The 13,973-nt window shown below is 37.8% G+C and overlaps 1 protein-coding gene across 3 annotated transcripts in view; it reads left to right on the forward strand.

Moving 5' to 3' along the window:
* PRKDC (protein kinase, DNA-activated, catalytic subunit) overlaps positions 1 to 13,973 on the forward strand; it is a 214,933-nt gene that overhangs the window by 89,337 nt on the left and 111,623 nt on the right. For all 3 annotated transcript variants that reach the window (XR_005032648.2, XM_036925479.2, XM_057498091.1), the window contains exon 40: positions 10,281 to 10,408. Coding sequence is in view for 2 of the 3 variants with exons in the window: in XM_036925479.2 (XP_036781374.2) it covers positions 10,281 to 10,408 (128 nt within the window). In the remaining variant the exon portion in view is untranslated. The remainder of the gene's footprint in view (positions 1 to 10,280; positions 10,409 to 13,973) is intronic.

Genomic DNA, 13,973 nt, shown 5'->3' on the forward strand with positions numbered 1-13,973 from the left:
TCTGCGAGCAAGGCTATGAACGTTTGTTATTTTGGGCAATAGTGTAAACAGATTCCCCTCCCTGCTATCAGAAAGTAGTGTTCCTATGAAACCTTTCTCAGCTGAAATGGTGTAAAGTGAAAAACTATATGGAAAATTTTTGGAACATTCCCAGACCCAAAAAATAACCTCTCTTAGGCTTTCCTGATACCCGAGGACACATCTTGTAGCGGATGCACAGAATAATCCTACATAAAGCACAGATGCTCACAGACACAGTTCACGGCTCTGTTGGCTTGATGCTGAGAGGCTGAGTGTGGCGCTTGGGGGTGCCCTGTCTGTAACACTAATGTAGGTCTTAAGTGTCATTTGAACTTTAGAAAAGCGATGCGGGGAACCTATACAGGTCTAAAACTCAAGGGTTCAACAACCAAAGAGACAAGAGAGTGACCATGGGAGGTGGGTAGTGGTCTTCCATACTCTTGAGGGACTGAGGCTTGGGCTAATGTCTGAATACTCAAAAGCAATGAAGATACTGTCTTTGTTTGCAGGGAGCTTATAAGAAAACAAGGAAGAAGCAGATGATTAAAATACACTATAATAAATGCTAGAGTAGAGATAAACATATAGTATTGGTGTGGCAAATTATATTTTCTAAACATGGCTATACCAATGGATTCCATCCCACATGTTCTTCTTACAGTTAAACTTTTCCATTGACAGAAAAGGAATGGTTTTCCTCCTCTTGGACGTGGGTTGGCCTTAAAACTCACTTATAACAAAAGTAATGCAGTGGAAGTGATGCTGCATGATTTCGAAGAATGATCATAAACAGCCTACAGCTTCCTCCTGACTCACTCTTTTCTGGATCTCTTCTCTGGGACCCAGTTACCATCCCGTAAGGAAGCACAGTGGCCACATGAAAAGGCCAGTTTACAAACACCGCCCATCCATACAGAGTCTCACCTCCCCATGATTTTTATAACTATGTTTTCTAAACATACAGAAAAGTTGAAAGAAGAGTAAAACAATCATCCATAACAATCTTCTATCATTTAGTCATATTTGCTTTACCTGTGTGCATGTGTGTGTGTTTTGTCTGAAACATTTGCAGGGTAATTCCAGACCTCATGATACTTCACCCAAGAATACTGTAGACTGTTTGTCCTGAGAATAAAGCACAATTCTTTTATCATTCCAAAGAAAATTAACACTCCTCTAATATCTTGTATTGTGTACTCCACAGTCACATCCCTCCAAATGTCTCCATGTTTATCTGGTTTTCTCAAACCAGGATCATAGTGATGATTGCATCAGATTGTCATGTCTCCAATATCTTTTTTTTTTTTTTTTTTTTGAGAGGGTATCTCTCATATTTATTGATCAAATGGTTGTTAACAACAATAAAATTTTCTATAGGGGAGTCAATGCTCAATGCACAATCATTAATCCACCCCAAGCCTAATTCTCATCAGTCTCCAATCTTCTGAAGCATAACGAACAAGTTCTTACATGGTGAACAAATTCTTACATAGTGAATAAGTTCTTACATGGTGAACAGTGCAAGGGCAGTCATCACAGAAACTTTCGGTTTTGATCACGCATTATGAACTATAAACAATCAGGTCAAATATGAATATTCGTTTGATTTTTATACTTGATTTATATGTGAATCCCACATTTCTCCCTTATTATTATTATTTTTTTAATAAAATACTGAAGTGGTAGGTAGATGTAAGATAAATGTAGAAAACATAGTTTAGTGTTGTAAGAGAGCAAATGTAGATGATCAGGTGTGTGCCTGTAGACTATGTGTTAATCCAAGCTAGACAAGGGCAACAAAACATCCACGGATGCAGAAGATTTCTCTCAAAACAGGGGGGTGAGGTTCTAAGCCTCACCTCTGTTGATCCCCAATTTCTCACCTGATGGCCCCCCTGCGACTGTGCCTGTCTTAGGTTGTTCCTCCCTTGAGGAATCTTACCCGTCTCTGGCTAACCAGTCATCTTCTGGGGCCATACAGGGAAATGTAAAGTTGGTAAGTGAGAGAGAAGCAATATTGTTTGAAAAGGTTAGCTTTTTACTTTGCAGATTTATGCCCTATGGCTTCTATGCCCAGCATTAGTCTTGAGGTATCTTTACCACTTGGAAGAATTATGATACTAGGTAAATTTGATATGAGGCACAAATTCTATTTAAGGGTTGTAATTAGGAAGGAAGAAGAAAAGCTATAGAAGTAGCAGACGGAAGAAAACATGAGAAGATTGATTATTTCTTTGACATATCTTCTTGTAGAGTAACATAAGCATGTATAGGTTTTAAACTACTAATTAAATTGCACATGCACATTAACATAATAGGAATACAGTTACATAACCAAAGCAGACCTATAATCACCAGCCATCTCCAGTGAAACCAAGAAAACCAGTTAGGCACCCTAGGCATTTGTGAAAATTTATCTATGATATGATGGATATTGTCCAACTGAACTTGAACAGTCTGAGAGAAATCAGACAAATTAAAACAGCCCATTCCTGGGAACTGTTCATATCCCATATGTTCTTTTAACAGTAGATAGTCTGTAGTTGTAAGATTTTGGAGCGCTACAACTTGGACTTCTCCTAATTCTTGGTTGAGTTCCAACAGTATAGATCCAGTCAAATTTGTTGTTCTACTGTATGCACAGGCCAGTTTAGATATCTCCTTCTTCATTCCCATGGCAAGTCCAGGAACCAGTGGGATGAACGCAGCTACAACTGTAGCAGCGCCTGGATCTTTGTTGAGGTTTTTTGATGATCATCTTCTGGTATGACTCTTCCAGAGAGTGCTGATGTTGGTAGTTCTTCATATCGTATCTTAGTTCATTTTCTGGGTAGCCAAATTAGACTTTGATCCTCTGTATAAACACAAACAGACCCTTTGCCCACACTTTGATCTGCCCTTTATACCGTTGTGTACTCATTGGAGGTCACCACACAGGAACTGCTTTTTTTTTTTAACAGAAAGGAATATTATCAGGAAAATGTACCTCCATAGCCAATCATCTGACACCCTTTAAGTGATCAAAATTAAGGATATTTAAAGCATGCATTAATCGTTGATTTGCAGTTAGTTTTATCCTATCATGGAGTAATCCCCCTTTTCTTTCTTCCCTTTCTTTTTTTTTTGTTATCATTAATCTACACTTACATAAAGAATATTATGTTTACTAGGCCCTCCCCTATACCAGGTCCCCCCTATAAACCCCTTTACAGTCATTGTCCATCAGAATAGCAAAATGTTGTAGAATCACTACTTGTCTTCACTGTGTTGTACAGCCCTCCCCTTTCTCCCACCCCCCCATGCATGCTGATCTTAATACCCCCCTTCTTCCTGCCCCCCCCTTATCCCTCCCTACCCACCCATCCTCCCCTGTCCCTTTCCCTTTGGTACCTGTTAGTCCATTCTTGGGTTCTGTGATTCTGCTGCTGTTTTGTTCCTTCAGTTTTTGTTTGTTCTTATACTCCACAGATGAGTGAAATCATTTGGTATTTCTCTTTCTCTGCTTGGCTCATTTCAATGAGCATAATACCCTCCAGCTCCATCCATGTTGCTGCAAATGGTAGGATTTGCCCTCTTCTTATGGCTGAGTAATATTCCATTGTGTATATGTACCACATCTTCTTTATCCATTCATCTACCGTTGGACATTTAGGTTGCTTCCAATTCTTGGCTATTGTAAATAGTGCTGTGATAAACATAGGGCTGCATCTGTCTTTTTCAAACTTGATTGCTGCGTTCTTAGGGCAAATTCCTAGGAGTGGAATTCCTGGATCAAATGGTAAGTCTGTTTTGAGCATTTTGATGTACCTCCATACTGCTTTCCACAATGGTTGAACTAATTTACATTTCCACCAGCAGTGTAGGAGGGTTCCCCTTTCTCCACAGCCTCACCAACATTTGTTGTTATTTGTCTTTTGGATGGCAGCCATCCTTACTGGTGTGAGGTGATACCTCATTGTAGTTTTAATTTGCGTTTCTCTGATAATTAGCGATGTGGAGCATCTTTTCATGTGTCTGTTGGCCATCTGTATTTCTTTTTTGGAGAACTGTCTGTTCAGTTCCTCTGCCCATTTTTTAATTGGATTATTTGTTTTTTGTTTGTTGTGGTGGGTGAGCTCTTCATATATTTTGGACATCAAGCCTTTATCAGATCTGTCATTTACAAATATATTCTCCCATACTGTAGGGTTCCTTTTTGTTCTATTGATGGTGTCTTTTGCTGTACAGAAGCTTTTCAGCTTAATATAGTCCCACTTGTTCATTTTTGCTGTTGTTTTCCTTGCCTGGGGAGATATGTTCAAGAAGAGGTCACTCATATTTATGTCTAAGAGGTTTTTTTCCAAGAGTCTAATGGTTTCATGACTTACATTCAGGTCTTTGATCCATTTTGAATTTCCTTTTGTATATGGGGTTAGACAATAGTCCAGTTTCATTCTCCTACATGTAGCTGTCCAGTTTTGCCAGCACCATCTGTTGAAGAGACTGTCATTTCGTCATTGTATGTCCATGGCTCCTTTATCAAATATTAATTGACCATATATGTTTGGGTTAATGTCTGGAGTCTCTATTCTGTTCCGCTGTTCTGTGGCTCTGTTCTTGTGCCAATACCAAATTGTCTTGATTACTATGGCTTTATAGTAGAGTTTGAAGTTGGGGAGTGAGATCCCCCCTACTTTATTCTTCTTTCTCAGGATTGCTTTGGCTATTTGGGGTCTTTGGTGTTTCCATATGAATTTTTGAATTATTTGTTCCAGTTCATTGAAGAATGTTGCTGGTAGTTTTATAGGGATTGCATCAAATCTGTATATTGCTTTGGGCAGGATGGCCATTTTGACGATATTAATTCTTCCTAGCCATGAGCGTGGGATGAGGTTCCATCTGTTAGTGTCCCCTTTAATTTCTCTTAAGAGTGACTTGTAGTTTTCAGAGTTTAGGTCTTTCAGTTCTTTGGTTAGGTTTATTCCTAGGTATTTTATTCTTTTTGATGCAATTGTGAATGGAATTGTTTTCCTGATTTCTCTTTCTCTTGGTTCATTGTTAGTGTATAGGAAAGCTACAGATTTCTGTGTGTTAAATTTTGTATCCTGCAACTTTGCTGTATTCCGATATCAGTTCTAGTAGTTTTGGGGTGGAGTCTTTAGGGTTTTTTATGTACAATATTATGTCTTCTGCAAACAGTGACAGTTTAACTTCTTCTTTACCAATCTGGATTCCTTGTATTTCTTTGTTTTGTCTGATTGCCGTGGCTAGGACCTCCAGTACTATGTTAAATAACAGTGGGGAGAGTGGGCATCCCTGTCTAGTTCCCGATCTCAGAGGAAAAGCTTTCAGCTTCTCGCTCTTCAGTATAATGTTGACTGTGGGTTTATGATATGTGGCCTTTATTATGTTGAGGTACTTGCCCTCTATTCCTATTTTGCTGAGAGTTTTTATCATGAATGGATGTTGAATTTTGTCAAATGCTTTTTCAGCATCTATGGAGATGATCATGTGGTTTTTGTCTTTCTTTTTGTTGGTGTGGTGGATGATGTTGATGGATTTTCGAATGTTGTACCATCCTTGCATCCCTGGGATGAATCCCACTTGGTCGTGGTGTATGATCCTTTTGATGTATTTTTGAATTCAGTTTGCTAATATTTTGTTGAGTATTTTTGCATCTACATTCATGAGGGATATTGGTCTGTAGTTTTCTTTTTTGGTGGTGTCTTTGCCTGGTTTTGGTATTGGGGTGATGTTGGCTTCATAGAATGAGTTTGGGAGTATTCCCTCCTCTTCTATTTTTTGGAAAACTTTAAGGAGAATGGGTATCATGTCTTCCCTGTATGTCTGATAAAATTCCGAGGTAAATCCATCTGGCCCGGGGGTTTTGTTCTTTGGTAGTTTTTTGATTACCGCTTCAATTTCGTTGCTGGTATTTGGTCTGTTTAGATGTTCTGTTTTTTTCTCGGTCAGTAGTGGAAGGTTGTTTTTTTCTAGGAATTTGTCCATTTCTCCTAGGTTTCCCAGCTTGTTAGCATATAGGTTTTCATTGTTCTAATTATTCTTTGTATGTCTGTGGGGTCCGTCGTGATTTTTCCTTTCTTGTTTCTGATTCTGTTGATGTGTGTTGACTCTCTTTTCCTCTTAATAAGTCTGGCTAGAGGCTTATCTGCTTTGTTTATTTTCTTGAATAACCAGCTCTTGGTTTCATTGATTTTTGCTATTGTTTTATTCTTCTCAATTTTATTTATTTCTTCTCTGATCTTTATTATGTCCCTCCTTCTGCTGACCTTAGGCCTCATTTGTTCTTCTTTTTCCAATTTCAATAATTGTGACATTAGACCATTCATTTGGGATTGTTCTTCCTTCTATAAATATGCCTGAATTGCTATATACTTTCCTTTTAAGACTGCTTTTGCTGTATCCCACAGTAGTTGGGGCTTTGTGTTGTTGTTGTCGTTTGTTTCCATATATTGCTGGATCTCCATTTTGATTTGGTCATTGATCCATTGATTATTTAGGAGCGTGTTGTTAAGCATCCATGTGTTTTTGAGCCTTTTTGCTTTCTTTGTACAATTTATTTCTAGTTTTATGCCTTTGTGGTCTGAAAAGTTGGTTGGTAGGATTTCAATCTTTTGGAATTTTCTGAGGCTCTTTTTGTGGCCTAGTATGTGGTCTATTCTGGAGAATGTTCCATGTGCACTTGAGAAGAAGGTATATCCTGTTGCTTTTGGATGTAGAGTTCTATAGATGTCTATTAGGTCCATCTGTTCTAGTGTGTTGTTCAGTGCCTCTGTGTCCTTACTTATTTTCTGTCTAGTGGATCTGTCCTTTGGAGTGAGTGGTTTGTTAAAGTCTCCCAAAATGAATGCATTGCATTGTATTTCCTCCTTTAATTCTGTTAGTATTTGTTTCACATATATTGGTGCTCCCGTATTGAGTTCATATGTTCATAATGGTTATATCCTCTTGTTGGACTGAGCCCTTTATCATTATGTAATGTCCTTCTTTATCTCTTGTTACTTTCTTTGTTTTGAAGTCTATTTTGTCTGATACTAGTATTGCAACGCCTGCTTTTTTCTCTCTGTTGTTTGCGTAGAATATCTTTCTCCATCCCCTGACTTTTAATCTGTGCATGTCTTTGGGTTTGAGGTGAGTCTCTTGTAAGCAGCATATAGATGGGTCTTGCTTTTTTATCCATTCTATTACTCTGTGTCTTTTGATTGGTGCATTCAGTCCATTTACATTTAGGTTGATTATTGAAAGATATGTACTTATTGCCACTGCAGGCTTTAGATTCGTGGTTACCAAAGGTTCAAGGTTAGCTTGTTTACTACCTTACTGTCTGACTTAACTCGCTTATTGAGCTGTTATAAACACAGTCTGATTATTATTTCTTTCCCTTCTTTTTCCTCCTCCTCCGTTCTTCATATGTTGGGTGTTTTGTTCTGTGCTCTTTTTAGGAGTGCTCCCATCTAGAGCAGTCCCTCTAAGATACCCTGTAGAGGTGGTTTGTGCGAGGCAAATTCCCTCAACTTTTGCTTGTCTGGGAATTGTTTAATCCCTCCTTCATATTTAAATGATATTCGTGCTGGATACAGTAGTCTTGGTTCGAGGCCCTTCTGTTTCATTGCACTAAGTATATCATGCCATTCTCTTCTGGCCTGTAGGGTTTCTGTTGAGAAGTCTGATGATAGCCTGATGGGTTTTCCTTTGTAGGTGACCTTTTTTTCTCTCTGGCTGCCTATAATACTTTGTCCTTGTCTTTGATCTTTGCCATTTTAATTATTATGTGTCTTGGTGTTGCTCTCCTTGGATCCCTTGTCATGGGAGTTCTGTGTACCTCTGTGGTCTGAGAGGCCATTTCCTCCCCTAGTTTGGGGAAGTTTTCAGCAGTTATTTCTTCAAAGACGCTTCCTATCCCTTTTTCTCTGTCTTCTTCTGGTACCCCTATAATGCGGATATTGTTCCGTTTCGATTGGTCACTCAGCTCTCTTAGAATTCTTTCATTCCTGGGGATCCTTTTATCTCTCTCTGCATCAGCTTACCTGCGTTCCTGTTCTCTGTTTTCTAGTCCATTAATGGTCTCTTGGATCTCATCCATTCTGTTTTGAAGTCCTTCCAGAGCTTGTTTTATTTCTGTCTTCTCCTTCCTTAGTTCTTGAATATTTTTCTGCAAGTCCATCAGCATGGTTATGACTTTTGTCTTGAATTCTTTTTCAGGAAGACTGGTTAAATCTATCTCCCAAGGTTCCCTCTGAGGGGAAGATGTGGCAGATGCCGAAGCTGTCTGGGTTAGTCTTGTCTGGATTAAATTTTTTTGCCTTTTCATGTTGATAGGTGCTATTGACTGTCAGCTGGGAGAGCCAAACTTTCTAATTGCTACTGGCCTTTCTTTACTGAGACAACTGCTTTGCTTATTTTGGGCAATTGCGTGTAGACTGGGTCTTTGTGTCTTGCCCAGCTGGTATGGAGGGAGCTCCCTTGCTGAGGGTGTGGCCAGGCTTAGGTTGCTTCTCTGCTATGGCCGCATCCCAGAGGGGTAATGGACGGGGGCTGTTTGGCTGTTTACCTCCGTGAGGGGTCTCAGAGCTGTTGCCCAGGGGGTTTGTGCGCCCGGGTTTCCCTGGAGTTTCTAGCTGCTGTACTGTGACCTGGGTTGTTTCCATCCAGCTGTTGTGTCCCTGTCCCTTTAAGACTTTCAAAAAGCACTCGCTTTTCTTTGTCACAGGGGCATCAGCTTCGAGACCTGCTCAGAGGTCTTGCTGCCCTGTTTCCCTAGTTTCCAGCCCTCCACACATGTACTGTGTCTGCGCTCTGGTGCGGATGGCTAGGGCTGGGTGTTTAGCAGTCCTGGGTTCCCTCTCCCTCCCCACTCCATCTCCTCTCCTCCCACCAGGAGCTGGGTGGAGGGGCGCTCGGTTCCCGCTGGGCCGGGGCTTGTATCTTACCCCTTTCACCAGGCGCTGGGCTCTCGCATGTGTGAATGTATTCTGGCTGTTGTCCTGTGTCTTCTGGTCTCTCTTTTAGGATTAGTTGTATTTGTTGTATTTTCAAAAATATATCTGTTTTTTTGAGGAGATTCCCACTGTGCTACTCACGCCGCCATATTGGCTCTGCCCCTACCATATCTTTTAGTCTAGAACTAGTTGACCTTATTTTTCCTGACATTAAGTTTCTGGAAGAAACCAGAGTACTTCTCTTTGCTGGTGTGCCCTATTTGTCTGATTGTTTCTTTGATGTGTTTTTTTTACTTGTCCTTCTTCCTTTGTATTTCTTCCACACTGGAGTTAGGCTTAAAGCTTGGTTTTGAGATTCAGGCTAATCTTTTTGGCAACAAATAGCACATCAGATGGCAAGTAGTGTCACTGTCCCATTGTTCTTGATCTCAAGGTTAAACTGGTGACTGCCTCATCTCTCTATTGAATGGTGTGTCCTTTCTGCAAGTATTAAGTAATGATGGTGTCACATCATGTTGGTACCACCTGAATGTTCTGTTCCCCAACAATCTGTCTCCAATGGTTATAGCATCCACAAAGATTCTAAGTACTTTCTCTTAACTTAAATGCATTAATGTAAGTGAAAACAATCACTTAACATCCCAGGAAGGCTTCCAGCCTGAGAAAGAGGTAGCCCAACAGGAAAGGGACTGAACAAACCAGCAGAGGTGAGAGCACAGCAGAGAGGCTGCAGGGAGTGGCTTCAGAGGCGAGAGAAGGCAGTCCTTGAGAGAAAACAAATAAGGGCCCTTGGAAATTAAATATAGAAAGTCAAAATTAAAAAACACTCCACAGAACAGAAAATAAAATTGAGGATGTTTCCTAGAACAAACTGACATCATGGTGGCAAAAGGGAGACTAAAAATGAGAGCATTAGATTTGCGGCCTCAACTGTCTGCTGTGCAGTGAAGATGGTGTGGAGAAGAAACACATCCCCAGAATAAGTGCCCACAGAGTTCCTGGAATGTGGAAGGAAACACAGTGTCAGTGAAGGCACAGTGTCACGGAATTCCAGAACCTGGGTTTCAAGAGAAGGTTCTGAAAACTATTAGAAAAACAGCTGCAAAATCTTAAAAGAATCAAAATTCAAAATATTTAATGAATGTTATTATATGGCAGGCATTCATTATATCTGCAGGAGTGACAAAAGTATTACTAGCATTTGTAAATTATCTGAAATTCTGCAATAATTCTGCTTTTTATTAGAATTGTTAAGAACACAGCAAAAATAACTCAACAGAATTATTACCGTCATTATTGTTGTTACATATTTTTTTCTAGTTTCTAGATGCATTGGAATTATCTCAAAGTCCTATGTTACTGCAGCTGATGACAGAAATTCTTTGCCGGGAACAGCAACATGTTATGGAAGAGTTATTTCAATCCACTTTCAAAATGATTGCCATAAAGTAAGTCATTCGTTCTGGTCTAGAATCCAAGGAACCATATGCATTTTATTTCTATGAGCAGTTATCTTCTCTGTTCCAAAAAAAGTTGAGTGGTGGTTGCACTCAACTCTTACAACTGAATTTTATTTTCTTTGACAGAAAAAAAAAGATTTTTATGATAAGTTTCAAACATACTTCAAAGCTAAAGGAAAGGCTGTCAGTGAACCCGCAGACTGAACAAGTGTCAGCATTTTCCAGCTTCATGACCTCATTAGCTCTTTTCTCTTTTGTTGCTGCTGTGATTTAAAACAAATTCCTGATACCATATCATTTCACCTCTAAATACTTCTGTATGTGTCTCCAGAATGTTCTGTCTTTTTGGGTAGCTATACTATCATTACCAACTGAACAAAATTATCAGTAATCCCATATTCAGATTTCTCCTGAAGTCTTAAATACTGTATACAGTTTTAGTATTGTGGTTAAATGTGGTGGAAAAGATGGGACAAGTTTGATTATTTTAATTCTAATCCAAACAAAGTCCTTGGCATTTCACTGTTGTGTCTCTGAAGTCTCATCTAGAAGAGCTCCCCCATCTCCCCCATAATTTTTCTTCTTTTGAAGAAACCTGGGCACTTGTCCTGTGCGGTGTCTTACATTCTGGATTTAGCTGTTTTATTTCCTGTTCTTTTCATTTAATTTGTTCCTTCAGCTCCTGTGTTTCCTATAAATGGAAAGCTAAGTCCAAAATTTCAGTTAGATTCAGGTTCAGGTTTTGGCAATACTATTTAACAGTGGACACTCTACACTTCATGGTCATGGCCTGAGAAGGGCTCACAGTATCTGGTGGTCCTGATTTTAGTGATGCTAAGATTGATTGGCTATATTCCTGGTAGCCTTTTCCTAATGGTGTTAGCATCCATTCATGATTGTTGCCCCAAGTCATTTATCAAAGTTGCAAATGGACATTTTTTTAATTCCTTTATTCCTCCTAATTTTAGGAGCTATTATAATACTGTAATGAAGAAATTGCCCTTATCACTAGAGCTGTTTGGTTACCTAAAATACAGTTTTAGTATTGTAGTAAAATATGGTGGAAAAGATGGGACAAGTTTGATTATTGATTTTTAAAGTATTTGACACCATGGTTACTTGTAATTGTGGCCAAAGAGTTTTTTTTTAATTGGCCTTATTTAAATAAATATTCATGTTAATTTATCTTATTGAGTTATATTTTACATATCATAAAATTTACCCATTTAAGTATACAATTCAGTGATTTTTAGTAACTTTGCTAAGTGATACAACCATCACCATAGAATAATTTCATCTTTCTAATAAGATCCTATATGACCCTTTACAATTAATTCCCATTCCCAGCCCCAGGCAACCACTAATCTGCTTTTGGAACTTTATAAATTTGCCTTTTCTGGGCATTTCATATAAACAGAATCTTATAATATGTGATCTCTCATGTCTGGCTTCTTTATTCAGCAAGTTTTTGAGGTTAATCTATGATGTGGCATGAGTCAGTAGTTGATCCCTTTTTATTGGTATTTTAAAACTGTATAATAATTAAGTAACTGTAGAACATCCCACACAATGGGAGGATACACATTCATTCTCTTTGAAAACATGGAACATTCTTCAGGACAGACTAGATGGTAGGTCATAAAACAAGTCTTAAATTTAAAAGGATTAAAATGTTACAAAGTATATTCTCTGGTCACAATGAAATTAAATTAGAAATTAACAACAGAAAGAAACTTGAGGAACCCAAAAATATTTATAAATAATCCACTAATTAAACAACACATTTCTAAGTTGGGTCAAAGGAGAAATTATAAGGGAAGTTAGACAGTATTTTGATCTGAATAAATTAATAATAAAGCATATCCAAATGTATGAGGTACAGTAAAGCAGTGCTTAGAGGGGGAATTGTATTTTTTAATTCCTGTATTAGAAAACAATAAAGAGCTTAAATCATAATCTCAACTTTTACTGTAAAATGTAGAGAAAAAAAACTAAACTGAAGGCAAGAAGAGGGAAGGGAATAATAAAGATGAGAGTGAAATTAATGAACTAGAAATCAGAAAAGATGAGAGTGAAAATTAATGAACTAGAAATCAGAAAAATGGTGGGGGGAAAAAATCAGGCAAAACCAAACATTAGTTCTTTAAAAAGATGAATGAAATTAACAAACTGTTAGCTACACAATCAGGAATATAAGAGAAGGTATAGCTCATGAAAATCAGTAATGAAAGGGAATATTACCACTGACCTCTCAGAAATTAAAAAGATTATGAGGGAATGTTATGAGGAATAGTTTACTGAAAAATTCAGTAACTAAACTAAAATGGACAAGTCCTAGAATGTCAAAAATTACTAAATTGACTCAAGAAAAAAATAAAAAATATGAATATAGCTTTACCAAGTAAATACATTGAATTAATAATTTCAGGTCTTCCCACAAAGGAAATCCCAGACCCAGATAGTTTCACTGGTGAGTTTTTTATCAAATATTTAAAGAAGAAATAATATAACAGTTGATAGACTCTTCAGTAAATCAGAGGAGGAAGGAACATTTTTCAACTCTTACGAGGCCATTATCACTCTGATACCAAAGCCCAACAGAGATATCACAAGAAAACTATAGACTGATGTTCTTCATGTATATAGATGCAGAAATCCTCAAAAATATGTTTACGAAGCAAATCCAACAACATAAAAATGTTATACACTATAACCAATTGGGATTTGTTTTGGGAATGCAGGACTGGTTTAACATCTGGAAATTAGTTTTAATATTAAACATATTGATAGAATAAAGGACAAAAACCACATCATTTCAGTAGATGCAGATAAATTTTTGACAGAAGTCCAACACTCATTCATGGTGAAACTGACAAAAGGTCATCCACAAAAACTAATAGCCGACAAAATATTTAATAGCAAAAGCCTGAATGCTTTCCTCCTAAGTTTGGAAAAAAGGCAAGAACATCTTCCATTTTCTATACAACATAGTACTAGAAGTTCTAGTCAGTGCAATCAAGCAAGAAAAAGAAAGGCAACCAAACTGGAAAGAAGGGAGTAAACTGTCTTTATTCACAGATGGATGGCATGAGGTAGAAAATCCTAAAGATATACAAAAATCTATTAGAACTAATCTAAGCAATTACAGAAAATTTGTAGGATACAAATTTGTAGAATACAAAAAAGCGTCAATATTAAAAAATCAGTTGTATTTCTATATTTGAGGAGAGAACATTCAAAAGTATAATTACATTCATAATAGCATCAAAAGAATAAAATATGTAGGCATAAACTTGACAAAAGTACAAAGCTTGTACACTAAAAATTACAAGCTATTGCTGAAGGAAATTAAAAATTTTAAGATATAAGTAAATGGGGAGATGTTCCATGTTCATGAATTAGGAGAATCAGTTATCATGGCAGTTGTATCCAAATTGATACAGATTCAATGCAATCCCTGTCAAAATCCAGCAGTCTTCTTTTTGTGTGTGCAGGAATTGGCAAGCATTCCTAATGTTGTATGGAAATGCAAAAGACCCTTACTAGCCAAAAC

The sequence above is a fragment of the Manis pentadactyla genome, chromosome 3 (genome assembly GCF_030020395.1).
Source record: "Manis pentadactyla isolate mManPen7 chromosome 3, mManPen7.hap1, whole genome shotgun sequence".
Taxonomy (NCBI): Eukaryota; Metazoa; Chordata; class Mammalia; order Pholidota; family Manidae; genus Manis; species Manis pentadactyla.